At 36.4% G+C, this 25,552-nt stretch overlaps 1 protein-coding gene across 1 annotated transcript in view; it reads left to right on the forward strand.

The window, feature by feature from the left end:
- Positions 1-25,552, forward strand: part of UGGT2 (UDP-glucose glycoprotein glucosyltransferase 2) — a 133,215-nt gene that overhangs the window by 90,001 nt on the left and 17,662 nt on the right. The window contains exons 25-31 of the mRNA XM_084876711.1: positions 2,581-2,683; positions 3,808-3,887; positions 6,352-6,535; positions 9,721-9,879; positions 10,280-10,365; positions 19,013-19,097; positions 21,821-21,900. Of these exons, the coding sequence (XP_084732837.1) occupies positions 2,581-2,683; positions 3,808-3,887; positions 6,352-6,535; positions 9,721-9,879; positions 10,280-10,365; positions 19,013-19,097; positions 21,821-21,900 (777 nt within the window). The remainder of the gene's footprint in view (positions 1-2,580; positions 2,684-3,807; positions 3,888-6,351; positions 6,536-9,720; positions 9,880-10,279; positions 10,366-19,012; positions 19,098-21,820; positions 21,901-25,552) is intronic.

Below are 25,552 nucleotides of genomic sequence, written 5' to 3' on the forward strand. Positions count from 1 at the left end.
ATCTTATGTTGCTTGTATTTACTATTAGAAGATAAAACATGCGTTAGCTCTGAAAAAGTCTATCCTTTCTGATGTCTTCACATATGTATAGTATTTTTTCCTTTTTATTGCATTTATTGGGATGATACTGATTAATAAAATTATACAGGTTTCAGGTGCACACATGTATAGTATTTTCTAAAGAGAAATTATCTGGCACTGTCAGGAGTGAGGTTTTTATTTTTTTCAGATTACTGAGATTCAATTCTTTTAGGAATTTTAAACATATCCAATGGGCTTCTTTTTACAAACTTTTTTATTGCTTAAGTACTATGTGCTGAAATAACTCAACACAAATTATTAAACCTATTATTGTAAATGTTAGTCACTATACTATTTCCATTAAATTATATTATACTTAGGAATTTTTATATGTTTGGGACTATTTACTCTTGTTAAATGTATGACACATTGATCTTTTATAGTTTACTAGAGGCCTAGTGCACAAAATTCGTGCACTGGCGGGGAGGAGACGGTGTCCCTTAGTCCAGTCTATGTCCTCTTGCAGTCTGGGATTCCTTTCATAGTCCGGGACCCCTCATTCTTTATCGCCCGCCTGCTCGCTGCTCCTCACCTCTTGGCTTACTGCTCTTAGCACTGCAGTAGAAACGGAAGAGGCTCCCACCACCACCACTGCACTCGCCAGACATGAGCCCGGCTTTTAGCTGAGCAGAGCTCCCCCTGTGGGAGAGCACTGACCACTAGGGGGCAGCTCCTGTGTTGAACGTCTGCCCCCCTGGGTCAGTGCGCATCATAGCGACCAATTGTTCCGCTGGTCATTCTGCTGTTCAGTCAATTTGCATATTAGGGTTTTATTATATGGGATTGTTGCTATATTCTCTCCTTTCTCTATTTTTCACATCTATCAATGTCCTGCTGCTTTTGGCCTACTGCCTGATTTTATGTAGAGGGATGGACATAGTGTGACTTTGTGACAGTGGTTTACAATTCCCCAGTGTTTTTTTTTCTGCTTATTTCTGGGGATTGGAATTCTGATTCATACAACCTCACAGAATTGGTAGTAGTTGAGGGGGGAAACTTAAAGGAGCAGTAAACAGATGCCTATCTTAGCCATAACATCTTATAAAGCTTACAAAAAGTAACCAGTAAATTTGTAAAATTTTCATCAAGATAACTTGCTCAGCAGGCATGGCTCAGTGCTTGAGCGTTGACCTATGAACCAGGATGTCACAATTCAATTCCTGGTTGGGGCACATACCCAGGTTGTGGGCTCAGTCCCCAGTGTGGGGTGTGCAGAGGCAGTCAGTCAATGATTTCTCTTTCATTTTTGATGTTTCTATCTCTGTCTTCCTCTCCTTTCTTCTATGAAATCAATATATATATATATATATATATATATATATATATATATATATATATATATTGATTTCAGAGATTTTAGTTATCTTTAAAATATATATATTTTTAAAGATAACTAAAGGAATTAACCATTGTAGATGGTCTCTTTAATTTAAAATATCATATATTGTCTTTAATTTTTAGCAGTAAAATTATCCAGCAGGATCTATTATCTAGCTCTGGCATTCTTATTTTAACATTAAATCATATCAACTGCATATAAAATAAAATGTAATTTATTTCCCGATGTTGGAGGACCCATGTTTCAAGTGAAGTTGCATTACCTTTAATTTAATTGCTAATAAATTAAATATTTCACTGCAAAAAGTCTTTCTATACTAAAGAAGACCTATCTCCCTTTAATTTTACACATATACATTTTATGTTGGGATATTTTTATTTTTGTAATATGTAAAATATTTAATTTAGAAGTCTCAAAAATAAATGGATTTTCATATTATTATAGTGTTAAAATTGTCATTCGTCTGGAATATTCTGTACTTTAAATATATACTTTTAACTTTCAATTACATTAAATATATAATTGATTATCTCCCATTGGCCTTGTCTGTGCTTTTAATTATTTCCTTAACATTAACTTTTGAAAACTAGTTCATATTCTAATTTAGAAGTTAGATCAATGAACAACAAAATGGAAAGGACAGAGGGGAGGAAGTATGGAGAGTATGACTGGGGTAAAAATAACGTATGATAAATCTGGGAGAGGAGGTTCTCCTGAACTTTTTGTTATAGTATGTTGGGGATTTTTAAATACTAAATTTAATAAAAGTATTTAATAGTTAATGTTATTCTCGAACCTGAAAAAGTATATTCAACTAACAAAAAAGGCATCTTGGTTTTATTTTTATATCCTGTGATCTAGGAGAATTTGGGCGGCTTAAAATAATTAATTTTCACTATAATAGTATTGTCCTTTGAAGAGTTTTTAAAATCACTCATTCATAAAAGTTTACTTTCATTTTTCTAATTCTTTGCAGTTTTCAACTTGCTAACACAAACATTAGAGTTTTACATTTGCATTTTCTTCCGTGAAACAACCAGGATTTTAAATCTAGTGAGAGAAAGCAATTCATAACAATGTATATAGCTTAGATTAGGGTTAATTGGAAGTAGAATAAATTTAACTGATCATCATTTACCTTTTATGCTTTATTTTCCTAGCATTATAAAGATCAGTCCTCCAGAGAATGATATGTTCTTTGATGTTATTGCTATTGTTGACCCATTGACAAGAGAAGCACAGATGATGGCACAGTTATTGATTGTAAGATATTGTTTTTGTTATATATTTACATATATTTACCATATTACATAGTACTTTTTAAAATTGTATAATTAATCTTTTTAAGTTTGTTTTCAGTTATAATTAAATATTTGTGCTCTTGATTCTTTTCCATACAACATTTTAAATAGGTTGTCTTATTTAAATGTATAAAATGAAGTGATAGAGCTGTATATGGGGTATTATGGCAGTACCAAAGTTAGGTGTTCCTCTGGACTGCAGTAAATTTTAATAAAGTAGTTTCATTGGCAGGCTACTTTTTTTTTCTTGGGATGTTTAGAATTTTGGGGGACTCCTATGTAAAATTATTCAATGCTTTTTTAAAAAGATACATTGACAGTTTGCTTCACTTTTTGGAGATAGACAAAAGTAATTCAGTACTAAGTCTGTGGAAAGATATAAGTGATCAAGCTAGGTCATACTAATGTATAGTCTATTGAAACTTCAAAATGCAGTTTCTCTCAGAAATTAGTTTGCCCTAACAAACCTGCATTCTTTCTGTTCCATGTATCTATTTTTTTCTTCTCCCTTTACTTTCATCCTTTGTTTTCTACTGTCTTTCAAATTTTCACTGACTTGTTGCCTATCTAGAGGTGGCAACTATCAAGATTAATAATTCTCCTAATTCTGTGCTCCAGGGAAATGAAAAGTAAGTATTTCATCTGTATTTAGCCAAGAACTACCTACATCTCTTACAGTGTAGTTAAAATAACAAAGGCTCAGGACCCTGATTGTTGTGAGGCCACCACTTTGTATTTGCAGGTCAAGGTATTTATAATTAGTTACTTGTTCTTTAATACTAAGGAAATTCAGACACCATGAAAGAAAATCATGTTTGGCAAAAGGTAGGCAGCATAACCATTAAGCAATGAAATCAGTAGTTTAGACTCAAATCTTACCTCTACCATGACTTACTGTGTGGTCTTGGGCAAATTACTATATATCCCTGTGCCTCAACTATAAAACTAGCTACCTCTGAGGATGATCTAGGGATTAGGTGAGATAATGAATGTGAAGTGTTAATGTAGTGCCTGGTACATAGTAAATGCTCAATCAATGTTAGTTATTAATACTAATTTATCAAATATGGAAATTTTTCCTAACAGGTACTTGGAAAGATTATCAACATGAAGTTAAAGTTGTTCCTGAACTGTAGGGATAAGCTTTCAGAAGCCCCTTTAGAGAGGTGAGTCTAAGTGAACATAATTTCATTTAAAAAGACTAAAATGAAAAAAGGACCATAATTACTGAACTTGTTTTATTTTGTACCTGTTTTATTTTTCTTCACAGGATGGTTAATTGAAATAGATCAGAAGATCAGACATAATTTATTAACTTTAAATGATATAAAATTAAAATAACCTAACCAGTAAAACTGAACCATTCTAATTGCAGAATTTACAGACTAATTGCAGATTTATGTTTATCCATGGGTATTTTTGAAAATGTGATTTAAAGATACCTATTTAGAAATAAGTAGGAAATAACAAGTGGGAAGTAGGTTGAATTACACCATTTTTGGTTTACCTATACTTTCAGTACTTTGAGCTAAATTATCAAAATGATCTTTATTATAACATCACAATTAATATTTGGGGGTATTTAGGTATAACTAGTTTCAAGTAATTTTTTAATGCTACAGAAAAGGTTGTTTATTATATGCAAATATTTCTCATTAATACGGTTCTAGTGGATAAAAATTCTATACTCATGAAACTAATGGACTTCTCAGTGAGTGGTTGAAATAAGAAAGTATTTGTTCCTATGTAGAAAGACATGATGAAATTAATTTGAAATACAAAAGATAAATGAGAATTATGAAAACTGAGCATATTCATACAAGTACATGTCATCTCCATAGTATATAAAATTATAAAAGTTTTGAATATATAATAAAGAGTAGGAATATTGAGTATAAGAAGCATAATTCATTAGGAGGGAAAGAACTTGACTTCTCGGTGGTGAAATAACACCTAATGTACCAGATCAATGCTTCGAGTGGTGAATAATGCTGCACGGGACAACAATGTTAAACTGTGTTCAACTGTGAGTTAAACAGAGTCTTATTTATTTAAGAAAAGTAGTGAAATTCCCAGCCCTTTACTTTTAGAGTAAATAGTGTATCCTTCTCAGAGATGATGGAGGTCATGGGCAGGAATTCCCTCAACTTTCTCTAAAGCCTGCACCATGGCCTTCCTGTGTGTGTGGGAAGAATGTGCTTTCTCTCCTCTGGTTAAATACTCCCTCTCTGTTTTGATCCCATTCTTTCCCATTTGTTCTGGTTCCTTGCTTTATCACATAGTCCCTTTGTTTTGTACCTTCAACCTCTTTTCAGTCCAAAGGGTTATTCGGTTTCAAAAGCACAAACTGCCCCCTTAACGCTCTCCTCTAGAGTTCTGGCTTTTCCTCCTCTTCTCCACTCTTTTCTATCTCAGCTTCTTTGAAGAGTGGTCACACCCCCTCTTCATCTCTCATTCATTGTACCTCCCACTGCAGTTTGGCTTTTCTCCCTTTTATTTAATCACAAAGAAATTGCTATTTGCATTATCCATGGGATACTTTTTACTTGATGACATTTCTGCTGCATTTGACAGTAGCAAGCACTTGTTTTGTCCCTCTGCTTCATGACTGTCCTCTCCCGTGTTGCCTCTCCCCCTCTCCTTTTCTGACTCTGCCTTCCTGCAATAAGCAGCTTCAGATATGGCTGCCAGGGATCACCACCTCCTGGGACCCCCACTCTGTAGATTCTCCTTGAGAGTGGACCATACCAAATGATTTGCTTCTAATAAGCAGAATATGGCAAAAGGGATGAAATGTGCCTTCTGTAATTACGTTATAAAAGATGGACTTTTGTCCTGCTGGCATTCTCTCCTGTTCTTGTGTGCTTCTCTGAGCAAGTATGCTGGAGATGACCTTGTGGAAGGAACTGAGGTTGGTCTCCAGCCAACCACTAGTGAGGAACTGCAGCCCTCATTCCAGCGGTTTTGAGGGACTTCATGAGCCTAGAGATAGATCCTTCCCTCTTCAAGCCTTGAGATAACTACAGCATAGCTGACACCTTGACTTCAGTCCAAAATAGTGGAAGTCACTATTAGTAATATAACTAATTTTTATTATGTGTGATATTGGGGGATAAGGCTAAAATACCTTTAAGATTCTAAGTCTGTTAATAAGCAACTGCTTTCATCTCAATCCTGTTAGTTTTTAATTGAAATATTATAATTGGTTACCAGATTTTCAGCTTGAATTTTACTTAGTTTCTGGTTATTTCTCTTCATATTATTAATGGTACTAAGAGTTGATATAATGGCTGAAAAATAGATCATGGTCAAATTTGAAGAAGGATCAGTGAGTGAATACAGATCATTAACTTCTAGAACCATGTTCATTACGAAGTAATTAACAAGGTTATGTGTGTCTGTGAGTGTGTATACATACATACAATCTTATAATAGGTAATAGTATAAACAAAATAATTGTCTACCATTTACAAGCATTGTCTCTTCTGAAATATAGTATGGTTTTAGTCTTTATAATTTAATGTTTTTTTGTTATATTTTTAAACCATTTTCAGTTTTAATATTTTAGCTAGAGGAAATCTCAATTTGGGTCAAAGTATGTTGTTTTATTTTTTTATGTTCTATTGACAGTTTTTACCAATTTGTTCTGGAACCAGAACTGACGGTAGTGACTAATGACCTCATTGAACCAGTAGCAAAATTCTTGGATATTCCTGAATCACCCCTTCTAACCCTTAACATGATTACTCCTGAAGGCTGGCTGGTTGAAACAGTACACAGCAACTGTGACCTTGATAATATCCACTTAAAGGACGTAAGTTATCATATAAACTTATATCAAGAAAGAGGAAAAAAAATTTATCAGCTAACTATAGCAACTGAGTGATCATACACTGGCTGCTCAACAGAATGTTTTCTTTATGATTCTAGGTCCTGACCCAGTCTTTCCCAGAAGTTTCCCTAACTTCCAAATTCTGTTTCTCTGATTTTCTGGGTTTCTAGATGTCTTCACCGTTTTAGTTGCTTCAGACTCCTGGTACACAAATGCTGTTCTAAGATGAGCAATGTAGAAAATACGGAGGCAAAAGCATGACAATGTAGGACAATACAACTATCTCCCTAGTTTGCCCTTCAGATTTTGTTTTAATTTAATTAATTTATTTCTTTATTTGTTTATTTATTTATTTAAAATCCTCACCTGAGAATATGTTCTCAGAAAAGGATGTGTGAGTATGTGTGGTGTGTGTGGAGAGAGAGAGAGAGAGAGAGAGAGAGAGACAGACAGACAGACAGACAGAGACAGAGACAGACAGACGTTAACGGGTTGCCTTCCATATGCACTCCTATGGGGGTCAAACCTGGGTTGTGCCCTGACTGGGAATTGAGCCACACTGACTGGGGCTAGGTTTTGTTTTTAACTGGAAAGAAACAGTTTCATCTGAAACCCTTTTTGCCCCACAGATCATAGCTAGAGAAGGCAGTCCTAATGAGATAAGAGTAAAAAGCAGGGAAGAAAGTCCTTCGTGTACTGCAGGCTGTGTGCATTGCTTTCCATACCTTTAGTGTGGTCCTTGTCCAGTAAGTGACCAGACTTCTTTTCCCTTCCTGTTGTCGTTTAGACCACAACAAAAAAGTGAGAAGACTATTTAAAAAAACACTGAGTCTTTCAAATATTCCGTTCAAAATGGGAAAGGGATTCAGATACTACAAAAAGCAGAAACATTTCAGGGGAGTTTGCATAGAACAGGTATCCCAGAAACTGGAGAGAAAATACTTCTTTCTGATTAGCCTCTTGCCTGGTTCTGCACAGCCTCCGACCTGTTTCCAACAGCTCCTTAGAATGTAGCCATTGCCTTGACGTAGGCATAAACATTTAACCTCTTATAATTTGGTTATAATTGTTCATCAGATTTGCTTCTCATGCTTCTTGTGTGTTGCCCTTTGCCTAAAGATTTTCCTTTTAGGCACGTTTCTTCGGATCCACTCATGAATAGATTCTATAGAATCCTAAGTTACTTCCCTGGAACATGTATTCACCAATATCCCCAACTTTACCCACCCGGAGAATCTGAATTCAGTCATAGCAATCATCTGAAATCAGTCCTTCAAATCCAGGGAAAGAATTGAAGGACAGAAAAGTAGTAAAATTCATGAGAAAACTGAGAAATGAACTTGGCAGGAAGTAAAAAAATTAAAATTCTGTTTTCCCCCCACAAGTTTCAGCTCTTAAAAAAGTCTATTGGATTCTTTATTAAAAGAGTTCAGTAATACACTTCCATAAAGTAACTTTAAAGATTCTAGCCAAAAGGGTAAAGAATTTGTGTTGGGAGAATTAATGCAGCTTAGAAAAGATTTTAAATCAAGTCTGCTGGTAAAAAATTACAGCAGCTGTTAAACAATAATGGAGATTAAACGTTTTTTTGTTGTGAGTGGCAAATATAACAAGGTCTTTATAGAAGCTATTTAAGTGAACAGTAGATCTATTTATTTTAGAAGACTAAAATAGAGAAGTAATTTCCTCTCTCTTCACAGGCTATATGAATAAACAGAAGGAAATTATAAATTCTAGCAGTGATAAAAGTTAACTGCCTCTGAGGCTCTTCTCTTCCACTGTACATACTCAGAATATTCCCTGCAATCATCCTGCAAAAGAGTAAATAGCAAAGACATTTGCTAGAGCAGAAACAAGGAGTTGTAGGTAAAGGATAAAAGTGTACCATTGCAAACCTGAAACTAACCATAAGAGTTTTGTCGCCACACACTAGCTCGTGTAGCTACTCTTTGCTATATCTACTTCACAACATAAATACCTTTAAAAAAGCTTGATCTAGAAAAATTCTCTCTTAACAGGACTTTGGTCTACAGTCAATATTTAGAACAGGAAATAAAATATAAAGGAGATATAAACATAAAAAAAAGATTACTAGCTTTCAAATTCTTTTCCCCCCCACTGTTCGTATTTACTTATTTATTTACTAGTGTCCTGGTGCACAGATTCATGCACATTGAAAGCAAATTAATTAGAAGAAATATTTTAATATCATTATTAGCCCTTTTTCTATAATAGAAGTGTCAACCAAATTCATGATTAACAATGAAAGATTGAAACACACATATACGATTAATGTCAGCGAGAGCTTTATATGTATCACACACATACAAGTCAACTTATCCTCTTATATTTATAGATACACCTGCTTAATTAGACCTACTTTCTGATTTAGCTAAACTTTTTCCAGCTCAGTTAAGCACCCAACTTTTCTTTCAGGTTGTCAGCAACACAGCAGTAGATATCAACACAAAGCAGATTGTTATTGTAGATCATGCAGGGAGAACAAAGGGTAAAATATTTAACTGCAGCAGTGTTTGACTATATTCTGTGCAGTGAGAAAACCTAAAGTCATTTTCAAGTTCCACTATTTCTTACTTCTTTTCAGTTTAACATGTTTGCACCTGGCTATAAAGCAAGTCAGGTTCCTGGGCTGAAGAAACTCTAAGGTAGTTAGTCGCTAGGGAGGGAACCTGGGCATTGCTAGGTGACATCATTACCCAGTGCCCACAGTGACCCTTTCCAGGCTGGGCGGTGGGCCGCATTTTGCACAATGGGGTCTTGGCATTTTTGGCTGTGATTTGGTAGGATGTCGCTCTGAGGTGGTGGCGGGTCTGTGTCCTACTTGAGGGAAGCTGAGTGTTGGTTTGTTGGTGCCCGGTCCATGGTGCCATTTATTTTTAAATGGCCAGTGCACATTATGGCAGCTTGTGATATCGGCTCATATATCATGAGGCTAGAGAAGAGCTGATACCATGGTAAAGGAAGAAAATTTACCATGGTTAGCTTTGGTTTTCAAGAAATTGGTTCAACTGTTAAGTTCACCCATGTAAAAGGAAGACTTGAAGTTGCCCACCCAAAATGTATTGGCTAATGTTAAAACAATCTCATTTAATTATTATAATATTTATATATGGGCATTACATATTTTTGGCATGCTTCCTCCACAGATTGAGAGAACTGTTATAGCAGAATATGAATTAGAGTACCTACTACTTGAAGGACATTGCTTTGATAGAACAACAGAACAACCTCCTCGAGGTCTGCAGTTTACACTTGGCACAAAAAGTCAACCTGTTGCAGTTGATACAATAGTGATGGCCAATCTTGTAAGTATTATAAAGACATAACTAACTTTATAATAAATCACTATAAAACAACAATTAGGTGTTTTGGTAAAATCATTAAAATTTGATATTTTGGTAAAATCCTCTGTTTTTCAATAATAAGATAAAATAATTTTTATCACGCTGTTGCTGAACAGCTTCCAAGAAAATAAAATTAAAACATTGAATAAGGTAATTAAATAATACAGAAATGAATAGAATTATATTTTCAAAAAGTGCATTTACAGGTTATTGCAAAATCTCCTTTTTGGAATTCACTTGTAAAATTCATTCACCCCACAATTAATAAACACTTTATTGGATGATTAATGTATAAACTTTCTTAAACAATTGTATGTGTGTTTAATCATATAACTATGATCATATTTTTCTCACTTAAAAGGGGTATTTTCAATTAAAAGCAAACCCAGGTGCTTGGATACTGAAATTACGCCAAGGAAAATCTGAAGATATTTATCAAATAGTTGGGTGAGTTATATAAACCACTTTCTAATTTTTATGTATAAATAAGTTTTAGTGTGATATTACCAAGATCATCAAAACAACTAAAATGTTCACAAGTACTATCACTATAAAACAACAACAAAAATCTGGTATTTGTTTCCAAATTTTTGTTTGTTTTATTTCAAAAATACAAAAGTAGGCCTAATGTGTATATCTTGTTCTTTATTCTGTTTCATTTACTTAACTGTTTTCTATACACTTTTTCATGTTTTAGCATAATTAATAGATTTATCATTGAATGACAATATAATGTGTGTTGTAACTTAGCCATTATCCAAGGGTTATATTTAGTTTTTCATTTTAATAAATAAGAATTGGTTACTTTCATAGTAACTTCCATGTTTATCAGTGAGCATAGTATATAAAGCAGGAATTATCAAACCTTCTCTGTAGGAGCCAACAGAAAATAGAGAAGATTTACAGTTGTATGTACACAAAACACAGAGTTAATAAAGTTGTTATAAAAATTATAACCTGTATGTCTTTTTCCATACGAGCAACTGTAAACATACTTTTGCCCAACCCTATATTTATTGAGCACTAATATTATACCAAGAATTGTGCTCAACAAAGATAATATGGGAGTTACCGTATTTTTCGGACCATAAGACGCACCGGACCATAAGACGCACCAGTTTTTAGAGAAGGGAAATGAAGAAAAAAAGATTCTGAAACAAATAGTGTCCTAAAATATTTTATGTGCATTAAAACCCAACATCACAGTCATAAACACATGTAATCAACCCTGTAAAGTAAACAGCAGCATTTAGAACCATTTTAGAGCCGGGCAAGCACACAGAGACCACACAGAGCCGGGCAAGTAAAAAAACTTTTTTTTTACAGTATATGTGTAGGCTATATTTGGACCATAAGACGCAGGGACTTTTTCCCCCCACTTCTGGGGGGAAAAAAGTGCGTCTTATGGTCCGAAAAATACGGTAAGTTTATTGTACTTTTTTTCAGTTTTTCCCCCTTTCCTTATACTGTGCCTAGCACAGAATGTCATTCAACAAATATGCTTAATAATTTATGAATAAGGAGATGGGTTGGGATAAGTTTGTTTGACATTAGGAATGAGATAGTACCTCAAAATAGTTTTGAAGAATTACAGTAACTTACTACTAGTTATACTATAGACAAAGCATTCCAGGAACAGGAAGGGGGTGCATATCTTTCATCTAAAACTTTTAGTGCCATATGTGTTTTAGAATTAGAATTTTTCAGATTTTAGAAAATTACTACAGTACACATCATATATTATGCAGCATCAGGTAGTATCTAAGAGAGCAATTCATCTCAAAAACAATTTCTGTTGCAAAATGTATGAATGTTTATGTTAAATGGATATATAATGACTATAAGAAAAAAATAAAAACAAGCCACAGACTGAGAGAAAAATTTCTGCAAAGCATATATCTGACAAAGAATACTATCTAATAAAAGAGTAATATGCAAATTGACTGTCACTCCAACACACAAGATGGCTGCCCCCATGTGGACACAGATGGCCACCACAAGATGGCCAGCAGGGGAGGACAATTGTGGGTGGTCATGCCAGCAAAGGGGGGGGGGACAGTTGTGGGGGACCCAGGCCTTCAGGGGAGGGCAGTTGGGATCAGGCCTGGAGGGGAGGGCAGTTAGGGTGACCAGGCCTGCAGGAGAGGGCAATTGGGGGCAACCAGGCCTGCAAGGAAGGACAGTTGTCAGGACCAGGCCTTAAGAGAGGGCAATTGGGAGGAACCAGCCCAGCAGGGAAGAGCATTTAGGGGCAACCAGGCTGGCAGGGAGGGCAGAAAGGGGTGGCTGGGCCAGCAGGGAAGGGCATGTGGCGGCAACCAGGCCAGGAGGGGAAGGTGCGACCAGGCTGGAAGGGAAGGGCAGTTAAGGGTGACTAGGGGAGCAGTTAGGCATTGATGAGGCTGTCAGGGAGTGGTTATGGGGTAATCAGGCTGGCAGGCAGAAGTGGTTAGGGGCAGGCAGGCAGGCAGGCAGGCGAGCTGTTGGGAGCCTGCAGTTCTGGATTGTGAGAGGGATGTCCGACTGCCCCGTTTTGGAATTGGGCCTAAACGGGCAATTGGACTTCCCTGGAGTGGTCCCAGATTGGAGAGGGTCAGGCTGGGCTGAGGGACACACACCCCTTCCCCCCATGCACAAATTTCATGCACTGAGCCTCTAGTTTATATAAAGAATATATAGAGAACTACCAACAGTAAGAAAACAAACTGAAAAGTATACAGACCACTTGAATAGACACTTCACCAAAGGAGGCATGATTAACAAATAAGCACAACAAAAAGATGCTCAACATCTTTACTTATTAGAAAAATGCACATTAAATTCACAATGAGATACTGCCACTCATCTATTAGAATGGCTGACTTTAAAAAGACTGACACTACCAAGTGCTGGCGAGGATATGAAGCAACAGGAACTGTCATACACTATCAGTGGGACTGTAGAATAGTGCAACCACTTTAGAACAGTTTGGAAGGACCTTAAAAATTTTAATACACACTTAAGCCATATGATCTAAGCATTGCACTCACAGATATTTACCTAAAACAAATTGAAATATGTTTATACAAAGACACACAATAATGTTCATAGCAGCTTTATTTGTAATTGCCAGGCACTGAAAACAATTCAAATGTTAACAAGTGAAGGAATAATTAAAATGTGGTACATCCATACAATGGAATACTACCCAGCAGTATAAAGGATGAGCTATTGATAATATAGTGACATAGATGAATCTCTCAAAATAATTACACTGAGTTAAAGAAGTGTGGCAAAAAAAAAAAAAAAAAAAGCACATGCTATATGATTTCTTTTATAAATTACAAACCATTAGGTAATACAAACTGTAGAAACATTCCGTATTTTTCGGGCCATAAGACGCACCGGACCATAAGACGTACCAGTTTTTAGAGAAGGGAAATGAAGAAAAAAGATTCTGAAACAAATAGTGTCCTAAAATATTTTATGTGCATTAAAACCCAACATCACAGTCATAAACACATGTAATCAACCCTGTAAAGTAAACAGCAGCATTTAGAACCATTTTAGAGCCGGGCAAGCACACAGAGACCACACAGAACCGGGCAAGCAAAAAAACTTTTTTTTTACAGTATATGTGTAGGCTATATTTGGACCATAAGACGCAGGGACTTTTTCCCCCCACTTCTGGGGGGGGAAAAGTGCGTCTTCTGGTCCGAAAAATACGGTAAATCAGATCAATGATTGCTTAGAGGGAATGGAGAAGAGAGGTAAAAGTAGGGGAACATATTGGAGATAAATAGGAGAAAAAAACACAGATCCTGGCCTTCCACATTTCCCAAAGTGATAGTTAATACACTGTAAGTAGTGTAAAAGAGCACTATGGTGGTACAGAAAATAAAGCAAAATACACTATAACATTTATAGTGATCCTTGTAAAAAACATAGTTTCATGATATAATTTCAAAAACTATTCTATGCTTTGCTCTAACTTCTTTAATCTTGTACTTCCAGAAACTCATTGTTTCTAAATCTGTCACTACTGTTTCGCCATTCCCTTTGGAATTGGATAAACTGTGATTCAAACCCCTTTTCTATCCCAGCTATCTGTATAACCGTGTCTGAGTTTCTTTACCACCTGGTCTTTCTTTCCACATTACAAGAGGGGATAATCCTACCTCCTTTGTGGAGTCTTAGGACTAAATGAGAAATACACTCACAGTGAGTGAATGTCTATTTTCTCCCCCACTCATTCCTTATTAATTAGCAAATTTTGCAATCCTATATAATAAAAGAGTAATATGCAAATTGACCATCACTCCAACACACAAGATGGCTGCCCCATTTAGTCTAAGATGGCTGCCCCTATGTGGACACAAGATGGCCACCACAAGATGACAAGTAGGGGAGGGTTGTTGGGAGGGACCAGGCCTGCAAGGGAGGGCAGTAGTGGGCTATCAGGCCAACAGGAGAGGGCAGTTGGGAGAGACCAGGCCTGCAAAGATGGGCAGTTGTGGGTGATCAAGCCTGCCTGGGAGGGCAGTTAGGGGTGACCAGGCCAGCAGAGGAGGGAAGTTGGGAGTGACTGGGCCTAAAAGAAGGGAAGTTGGGAGGGAACCAGGCCTGTGGGGGAGAACAGTTGGGAGGGACCAGGCCTGCAGAGGAGAGCAGTTGGGAGGGACCAGGTATGCAGGGGAGGGCAGTTAGGGGCAATCAGGCTGGCAGGGTAGCAGTTAGACATCCATCAGGCTGGCATGGGAGTGGTTAGGGGGTGATCAGGATGGCAGGCAAGCAGTTGGGAGCCAGCAATCCTGGATTGTGAGAGGGATGTCCAACTGCCCATTTAGGCCAGATCTGGGTAGGCCTACACACATATACACACACACACACACACACACACACACACACGTGCACAAATTTTGTGCCCTGGGCCTCTAGTTACATATCATTGTATATTATGTATATGTATGTTGTGTAATATATATACAATATCTATCTTACATAATGTGTATAATATATATTATGCAAAACTAGACATTATATTAGGTTCTATTTTATCTTCTTTACCATTATTTTCTGTCATACACAATCTATAAATAAATGGATCATTTAGGGAGAAAATAGCCCCTGATATCATTAAGTACCACTAATATATTGTAGTAAACTAATTTTTCTCCTTCACAGACAGCTTTTGGGGATAGAAATAATTTCAAATTTGTATTACTTATAAACAATAAAACCATAAACTTCTCTGTGTCATAATTTATTTAATTTTAAATGTGATTAATGTCACTAAATATCCAGAATGGAAAAAAACATAAATAATGCTACTTCATAATAAAATTTATTTGAAATTAAAATACTATCAATAATGAAAAAATAAGTCAATATAAAATATGACAAAAATGGAAAATCTGTTTATCCCAATTTATGATGTCATTCTAATTGGTAATACATTTAAGAATAATGTTCCTAAAATATGCTGAAAAGATAGCTAAAATAATAAAGTAATATTGGTAAGAGTTTCTAAGTCCAGATTTAAAAACAATGGCTAAATAATTTGATAATTTAAAATTTGACTTTCTGTTTGTTAGGCATAGTCCTCACATGTATACTCTTTATTTCTGTCCATCTTATTTTAATCTTTAACTGCAGACTCCCTACCCTGACTCAGTGTTGATTGTCATTTACCTTGAATACATAAATACTCAAAATTATTCTCTCCAAGAAAATAAAATCTTCAAAATTAAATTCCATTAAAATTAGATAAATTCAATTAAAATTAGATAAATGCTTCTTATATTTCCCTAATTAAATTATAGAAAATATCATATACTGTACACATATCTATGGTTTCCAATGGGCAAAATTATTATGGTAGACTTTTCACTTGAAATCTTCAGTAACACCAATTGCCAAGTTACTACTGTACATAATTTTAATTTGATACCTGTGAGAGTGAACTCCTTCTCCTATGCTTACTTACTATAGGATTCAGAAGATATTTCAAACACTTTACCTTCTTTACAGTTCGTTGAGCTGGTTCCTTTGTAAACTAGCTTTACACTCTGACCTGGCAGTGGTATAGCTCACTGTTTGTGGAGTACTTCTGTGGGCTCTGGGAAGGTCTCTGTTGCTGTATTTCACTTTCCTTTGATTCCTTGGTCTCTGTTGGCGCATCTGTTCTGGCAGCTTCTCTAACAACTTCCTACCTCCATCATCCTATGTATACCCACAGCCTATTTTTGTTGAAGTCTCTTCATATCTTTAGGTTGCCACATTGGCAGGATACAAGACTACACCACAGTAATAATAACAAAACATCTCTTCCCTGTTTGGCCATGTCGGAAACATGGGAAATACACATCACTTGCCCAGGAGTTCAGGCCAGTCTCAAAGGCAGCAGCACTCCACTGGTTAAAGCAATAAGTCAGTTCTCAAATGCCAGATTCTAGCCCGTGGTCCGTTTTAATGTTTCCGGACAGGAGCCAGACTTCTGTGTCTCCCAACTTCAAAAAAATTCATTGCAAAGTGCTTTCATTTTAAAGCATCTATCTGACTGAGTTTGAGATAAGAAGGCAATATTCCCCAGCTTCCAGAGAAGGATTAAAGACAGGGAAATTGGTTGCTGACTGTAATAAGGTGGATTGGAGGAGCAAGCCCCCCAGAAGGGCTAGCTTCCAGGAATGGCTAACAGAACAAAGCCAAGGCACTGAGGAACTGACCAACCAGAACGAGCTGCTACTTCTCCCAGGATTAGGAAAGTGAGGAAGCACCAAGCTACTACTTACCGGACATCAACTGGTTCTTCAGACGCAGAAAGCTAAGAGATTGCACACTTAAACATTAAGGTAGAAAACTTCTGTCCCCATGACTTTGCTTGCTCAAAGAAACCTAGCCAAGCATTACCCCAACCTCACTTCTAAATTCCAGATCACAGGCAAATGTGTTTCTCTGTTTAGCAGAATCTAAACCAAAACCATAAAAAAAAATCTAGGAACAAAAACCACAAAAAGAGTTTTAAGCTTTGTAGCTTCTACAATATATGCTAAAAGGTGGAATGGGTGTTGCCACCTATGTCATAATATGAACTACATTCTACACATCCTTTTTTCAGATCCTAACAGCCTAACCTTCTTTTGCTTTTCATAAATATTGATAATAGCATTTTAATTTTCCTTAGAATATTTGAAACAAGCCTTCATCATTATCTTTCGCTATTTAGTGTTTTGAATAAAAAATGAGAGGCAGTGTGATTTACTTTACCTCTACAAAATTTGAATGATATTTACATGTAGAATTCTAGGGAAAATATGATTTTTTTAAAAAAATAATGCTTCCTGACATGTCATATATTCTTTCATTTTTAACTACATGGCTTTTGCTGAGATACACTATTCTCAAGTGTCATTAAGAATATGAATTATTTGAATGCTCCCTCTTTTACTGCTTTAATTTCTTTATCAATAAAGTCCCTGTTCTCTGACTGCTTAGCTTGTTCCTTTTGTTTAAGCTACTTACTGTCCTCACATATCCAGGGATGTTTAGTTGCCTAGATTTACTACAGAGATCTAATAGTGCAGCAATGCAGAGCCAAACTGCCTGGGCTGTTTGGATCTAGGATACCTTAAATTATGATTGCAACTGGAGAGTACTTGAAATAGTGCCTGAATAGAGTAAGTCTTCATCACCACTACTTCTGCCACTTGGTGGCAAGGAGGTAGTTGCTTTAAATGTTGTTTGGGTTTAGCTGTAGTGTTGTGCTTCCTGGCTCTACCCTGGTCTCAGGAGATGGCAGACTCAACGGCTGACGTTGCTGATGCCCTTGAGTACTGTTTGGGACTAGAAGCTCCTAAAAGTTTTTATGACATTTGGCTTTTCTACTACATAAATTAAGATACTTTCTATTTTCCAGTGGTAATTGCTGTTCAGGACTGTGTCTTGTACATTGGTTTAACCACCTCAACTGGTGAATTGGGAATATGAGGGAGTCAAAGGCATGTCTTAGTCAGCATACTAGTAGTGCTAGAATCACACACGATCCTCCCGTCCCCCGGTTTTATTTTAGAAAAAAATGTTCAAGTGTATAAATCTGACTGAACTTAAAAAGTATCTACTAAATAATCAAAAATAAAGTATCTACTAATTTGACATCTGATTGCTTTCCCTCTGACAAAATTTAATTTTATTATAAATCTTCTTACAGTAGCATTTTTCAGTACATAATGAGTATATGTACTGAAAATAATTATTGAGCAAAGTGGTTGATTTCCTCAGTTTTGAAATTTAAACAATGAATCCCATATAATAAAAGGCTAATATGCAAATCGACCAAACAGTGGAATGACTGGTTGCTATGACACACACTCACCACCAGGGAGCAAACGCTCAATGCAGGAACTACCCCTTGGTGGTCAGTGCACTCCCACAGCGGAGCACTGTTCAGCCAGAAGCTGGGCTCACAAGGAATGGGCCTAAATCGGACATCCTCCAAGGACTCCCAGACTGTGAGAGGATGCAGGCTGGGCTGAGGGGGCTCCCTCCTCCCCCAAGTGCATGATTTTGTGCACCGGGCCTCTACTATAATATAAAATAGAAAAATTCAAGTGATGTAGATGGACATCATAGGCATTTTCAGTCTTGTGAGATTAACAGTACACTTCAAATTTTAGTATTTGAAAATGGCTGATAGATACTTAAAAGTTATTGGACAGTATGGGATTCCTTTGATTATGATTTATAAACAATGTAAAGTCTAGAAATGTTTTATATTTTAATAATCATTGAAAATATCACAGACATCTGAAAGATTTGACTTTTGTGATCATCTTGGTATACATCAGAAAAGATGAACAGTAATTTGAGCTTTCTGAGTGAATAGGCAATATTAAATTTAGAGAGCTACTTTTATATTGTGTTAATTTGTACTAAATTAAATTGATTGGACAGTTTTAAAAATTGTAATGTATTATAGCACATCTTAATAGATTATAGAAATATAAAATATATGTATACAAGTGATATTATATTGTATTTATTGCAAAATGCATTTATTTCATGTTGTATATTTTTTCATGAACTGATGATAGATATTTACATGTTTTTCTACTTTTAGGCATGAAGGAACTGACTCTCAATCAGACCTAGGAGATGTCATTGTTGTATTAAACAGCTTCAAAAGCAAAATACTGGAAATACAAGTATGTGAGACAGAAGCTACTTATAGGCTTCGTTCTTAATATTAAACTAGAGGCCCAGGGCATGAAATTCGTGCCTGGAGTGTGTCCTTCAGCCCAGCCCAGCCTGCACCTTCTCCAATCTGAGACCCATCGAGGGATGTCCAACTGCCTGTTTAGGCCCATCCTTCTCACAATCCAGGACTGCTGGCTCCCAACTACTTGCCTGTCTGCCTTCCTGATTGCCCCTAAGCACTTCTTCATGCCAATCAGATCACCCCTTACCACTCCCCTGACAGTCTGATTGATGCCTTACTGCTCCCCTGACACCTTAATTGCCCCTAACTGCCCTCCCCTTCAGGCCTGGTCATCCCTAACTGCTCTCCCCCTGCAGGCCTGGTCTCCCACCAACTGCTCTCCCCTGAATGCCTGATCACCCACAACTGCCCTCCCTTGAAGACCTGGTGCCTCCCAACTGCCCTCCCCTGCTGGCCATCTTGTGGTGGCCATCTTGTGTCCACATGGGGGCAGGATCTTTGACCACATAGGGGCAGCCATCTTGTGTGTGGGAGTGATGTTCAATTTGCATATTACTCTTTTATTAGGATAGAGGCCTGGTGCACAGGTGGGGGCTGGCTGGTTTGCCCTGAAGGGTGTCCCGGATCAGGGTGGATGTACCTTTGGGGCATGGTGTGGCCTGGCAGAGGGGCCTGTGGTGATTTGCAGGCCGGCCAGGCCCCCCAGTAACCAAAGTGGAGGCCCTGGGATCTGTGATTTATATATCTTCTGTAATTGAAACTTCGTAGCCTTGAGCAGAGGCTAGGGCAGGCCAGGAAGTTTGGCTTCCTCAATCGCTGGGGAAATCCATGCCTCCTTGCTCTGTGGCCACAGCCATTTTTGTTGGGATTTATTTATGTTTTGTAATTAAAACTTTGTAGTCTTGAGCAGAGGCCAGGGCCGGCCAGAGCTGGTGGAAAGCTTGACTTCCTCCATTGCCAGGGAAACCCAAGTCTCCTGCTTACTCCATGGCGGGCCACCATCTTGGTTGGGTTAATTTGCATAATTACTCCTGATTTGTGGGCATGGCTTGTGAGTATAGTGGAGTGAAGGTTAATTTGCATGTTTCTCTTTTCTTAGTGTAGATTTTATCTGTTTTTAATTGATTAATTTTTATTTTACAACTAATTTCATAATTTTACTACCTAAAATGTCATATTGGAATTATTGTAATGACAGAAAGAAGAGGATTAAATTCATAAAGGAAAGCATAGAACTTGAAGATAGAAAAAAAGAAATGATTTTTTTTAAGTTATGATGTGCATACTATATCTACTGTATCTGTAGCCAGATAATGTTAAAAATTAGGCTCTAGAAATTATATCAGTAATGCAGATCGAAAAACTAGCCCTGAAAAACAAAACAAAAAAACCACGGGGAAAAGTCAGGTCACTGCAATTGAATAGCACAAGCACTAGCATCATATTTGTCGTTTTCAAATGGAAGTTACAAGACAGCAAAACAAAGTATTTAATGTTTTGAGGAAAATTGTTTTGAACCTAGGATTCTTTAGCTGAATTCTTAATCAAATTTGAAAACTAAGGTTGTTTTCTGAAGTGTGAAGATTTAGAAACATTATTTTTCACATCTCTTTTTGAAGTTATTTGCCAACACAGTGAAGATGAAAACTAAGAAAGAAGTTAAGTATTTTGAGAAATGGTGACATTAATCTGAAAGTTAAAGCAAAGAAAACCTAGAAATAAACAGGCAGTTAATTGTTGAGCTCCAAGAAAAAAAAAAAAAATCTTCAAGAAGACAGGAATTTTAGCTAACTAGCATGAATAATAAACTGGAAAATATTGGGTATGTGGTAAAGAAGAAATATAGCTCACAACCAGAAAAAAATAAGTATAATAAAATTCCAAAAAAATATATTTCTCTATGGTGGAATGTAAAAAAGCAGAATCAATTTAAACTAGCAAGTCTACAAGTGGCACAGTGATCATGTTATTGTACCTCCACAGAGGAAATATAATTGTAGCAGCCTTTCAGACTTTTCAGTGAATAATATTTACATTGTCACAATAAGCACTATTGACTGATTCTCAAGATGAGGAATAAACAGCATACTGGAAAAGATATTTACTGGACTAAATGAAAATAGATTTACATTTAAAGTAAAGTAAAGGTGTTTAGCTAATGTAAGTTGGGAGGTGGAGGGAAAAGGTAGAGATATTAGTATCCTTATCAACAGTATGAAACAGGGACTGTTGAAGTTTTTGGAATAGAAAATAGAGATTTAAATATTACTTGAAGTTAAAAAACAGTTGATAAAAGAAGTAATGATGAAGGTATTACTATCAAAAACTTCCAGACAAAGGGGCCGGGTGATATAAGCAGGGTGAGCTGCTCTTCTTTCATCATGAATGAATAATATATAAATCCTGTGAATCCAGATATACTATGTATATCCAGGTATGTTTAAAGTTGATAAATCAGTAACTACAAATATAAACACACTATTTAGCAGTATGAAGCTAACCATCAGAGAACTAAAAACAAAGGCTTGAACTGGTCATTGAAACCAGATTGTGTCTATAATGTACGTACTAAGATAATTTCTGGCTTCATTTACTGCCACTGTCTTAGATATACAGGGTCACCCTGATAAGTAAGTTTCACTTTCTAGCCATGCAGCATAATATTTAAAGCTGAAGAATTCTAAAATTTTTCTTCACCATGCTATCTAGGTACAAAAAAAGCCAGACAAAATTAAGGAAGATATCCTTACTGATGAAGAAAAAAAAGGAATGTGGGATTCCATTAAAAGGTAATTACTAATGAATATGTTAACACATAACTATCAATCCATCAAGAATCTAGTATATGGAAACCCTACAGATGGTCAACATTTAAGTAAAACACAGATCCTCTCCTCTAAGAGGGATAAGATAGGTAAGTTTTAATAATATAAGGTAGGAAACTGGAGCTGTAAGACAGCTGGAAATAAAATGCTATGCAAACCAAGGGAGGAAAGGGCTATATCCAGTTAGGAGGAAACTCAGAAAAGACTCCATGGTGAAGTGTGTAGCTAAGATGTGTTCTAAAGCAGCGGTTGCCAACAAGTGGTCCGCGAGATCCGAAAGGTTGGTGACAGCTGTCCTAAAGGATTATCAGGTTTTCAAAAGTTGAAGATGGAGTGAAAGTGCCTAGTTATATGAAGATTTGATATGTTACTCAAGGAACAGAAAGTAGCCCCAGTTAGCTGGTACAGTGAATATGATAGGGAATCTATAAATTAGGTTGAGACCTTTATTATTAGTTCATCAAAAAATTAATATATTGATTCACATTACCTACAGAATCCAGGAGTAGAGCTAACTTTAGGCATTCAGGTGATATGGTCTGGAAACTCTTCCTCTCTTAGTTCTGTTATCTGTGCCTCCTTCATTTTCAGTTAACTTTAACAAGGAAAGTTTGCCATCTCCAGTGGGAAGAGATTGCCTCTTTCCAAATAGTACCAATGAAAGTTCCAAGGCTGACTCATTAGTCCAGCTATAGCCATGTGTCCCAAACTGAGCTGATCACTGTGACTTAGGTCATATGACTATCTTTAGAGCCAATGAGAAGAACTGTCCCACTTACACTTTATAGAATGAAATTGAAAAATGCCTTCCCCTCAAAATACCTGGTTATTGTTATGGAAATGTAAAGGATATTAAGCAGACTGAAACAAAATCTGCCATAGATCCAGACTGTAGAGAACTTAGAGATTTGAACTTAATTTAATTATGATGGAGAACAAGATTATTTTGGTAAGGACTGAGAAATAGAAACTTTAGACCAAATAGATTCAACAACTTAAGCAGATGTTATTGTAGTGATCAAAGCACTCCCATCTTGAATTTTGCCCAGTTGAGGTCTCTTTTTTTGATAGTTGACTCCTTGTTTGATAAGAAGGATCATGTTATTATGCTAGTAAGGCTCAAACTCACATTTTGAGATGATTTGAAGAGTAGGTATATTTGATGGGATAATGAAACATTATTATTTGGACATTTAAAGAGTATCTGTCCATGAGCTTCCATTAAAGCCAGAAGATAAACTGAATGAATAAAGATAACTGTTCAAGTATAGCATTGCAACTTACTTTATCAAAGGATACCAAAAACAAAATATGCTTTGCTACAGAGATGATAACTCCTCCAAATATATGTTTCGTACATTGTTTTCACTTTTTTTTTTATCTTAGTTTTATCCTAACTTAGAGTGATTTTTTTTCTCACTGAATCAACTTGTGTTTTTCTTATTTGGGAGATTATCATAAAAATATTTGAAAAATGCTTTTGTCATAACAATTCCTATTTGGCAGAATATAATCCATGATGATTGTAATTTGTTTAGCTTTCCAAATTTTAGTCATTTTAAATATCTGTGCATATAAAAACGAGATTTTTAATTAAAATCTTTTGATAGAAGGAAAAGGAAGAAATTAATACATTATAAATACCTTAAATAAAAAAATCAGTCACTTTTGAACATGAGATGGGACATATAAAAGGCTGATCTGAGTCCTGAAAGTGGTGAAAACGATAGCTGGTCCCAGAGGAAGCCGGTGAGTGGATGTGGCTCCCTAGTGCTCTCCTGCTCCTCCTGGAGGCACACCCAGAGGATAGCCCGTGTGGCATGGTGACTATAGCTGGCCAGAAGAACTCTCAATTGTAGGCAGCTTTTATTTATAACATTTTATTCTAGGGGAGCCATGTCACCAGCACTCAAGGACCTACTATTACCACATAGGAAATGTCTAACTGCTGTAGTTACACACGTGTACAGTCTGTTTCTGCCCTATTGGCCTATTTAAAATGTCAGTTCAGCCCTAATGGTTTGGCTCAGTGGATAGAGAGTTGGCCCACAGACTGAAGGGTCCTGGGTTTGATTCAGGTGAAGGGCATGTACCTCAGCTGCAGGCTCTATTGCCAGTCCTGGTCTGAGTGCCAGTGGGAGGCAACCAGTCGATGTGTCTCTCTCACATCCATGTTTCACTCTCTTTGTCTCTCCCCCTCCTTTCCACTCTTTCTAAAAATCAATGAAAATATATCATCAGGTGAGGATTAAATAAATAAATATCATTTTTTTATGGCCATGGCATGCTATAACTCATTCTTTGTTCTCAAAAACATTTGTAACTCAAAAAGATTCAAAGATTTACCTCATTAACCTAGAGACAATATAATTACATTCTGTTTTAAATATTTTTAGTCATAAAAACTTTGTTATAATGTCACATGTTTTATTTTTATTTTTATTTTTTTTTTGTTTTTTGTTTTTTGTTTTTTTTTTTTTAAATAAGTTTTTATTTTTCATATTATTACAAATGTTCCTTCCCCCCCCCCCCACCATTGCTCTCCTCCACCAGGTTCCCACCCCACCCTCTGCCCTTTCCCCTCTCCCCATTGTCCTCATCCATAGGTGCACAGTTTATGTTCAGTCTCTTCCCACGCCCCCCTCTCCCCTTTTCCCCAAGAATCGTCAGTTCACTCCCCTTCCATACCTCTGATTCTATTATATTCAACAGTTAATATTGTTCATCAGATTTTTTTAATTTCCTTGGTTTTTAGATTCACTTGTTGATAGTTACGTATTTGTTGTTCATAATTTTTATCTTTGTTTACTTTCTCTTCTGAAAGAACCCCCTTCAGCAATTCATATAATTCTGGTTTGGTGGTGATGAACTCCTTTAGCTTTTTTTTATTAGTGAAGCTCTTTATCTGGCCTTCGATTCTGAGTGATAGCTTTGCTGGGTAGCTTATTTTTGGCTGTAGGTTCTTGCTATTCATCACCTTGAATATTTCTTGCCATTCCCTTCTGGCCTGCATGGTTTCTGTTGAGAAGTCAGCTGACAATCGTATAGGTGCTCCTTTATAAGTTACTACCTTCTTTGCTCTTGCTTCTTTTAGTATTCTCTCTTTATCTTTTGCTCTTGGAATTTTAATAATGATGTGTCTCGGTGTGGTCCTCTTTGGATTCCTTTTGTTTGGAGTTCTGTGCGCTTCCTGGACTTGTAAGTCAAATTCTTTCACCAGGTGGGGGAAGTTTTCTGTCACTATTTCTTTCAGTATGTTTTCGATATCTTGCTCTCTCTCATCTTCTGGAACCCCCATAATTCTGATGTTGGTTCGCTTGAAGTTGTCCCAGAGGTTTCTTACATTATCTTCAATTTTCTGGATTCTCTTGCCTTCTAGCTTCTGTGGAGGAGTGTCTTCTGGCTCTTTATGTTCCAAATCTTTGACTTGATTCTTGCGATCTTCCCTTCTGTTTTTAGGACTCTGTAAAATATTTTTTATTTCAGACAATGTATTCTTTATTTCTTGTTGATCTCTTATCATTTCTTGTTGACTCCTTATTAATTCTAGTTGATCTCTTTTCATATCCTCATAGGCCTTATCCATCTTTTCTAGGAAATTCTTGAAAAACCTTAT

Source organism: Pipistrellus hanaki (genome assembly GCF_964339955.1).
Source record: "Pipistrellus hanaki genome assembly, chromosome: 3".
In the NCBI taxonomy this organism is placed as follows: Eukaryota; Metazoa; Chordata; class Mammalia; order Chiroptera; family Vespertilionidae; genus Pipistrellus; species Pipistrellus hanaki.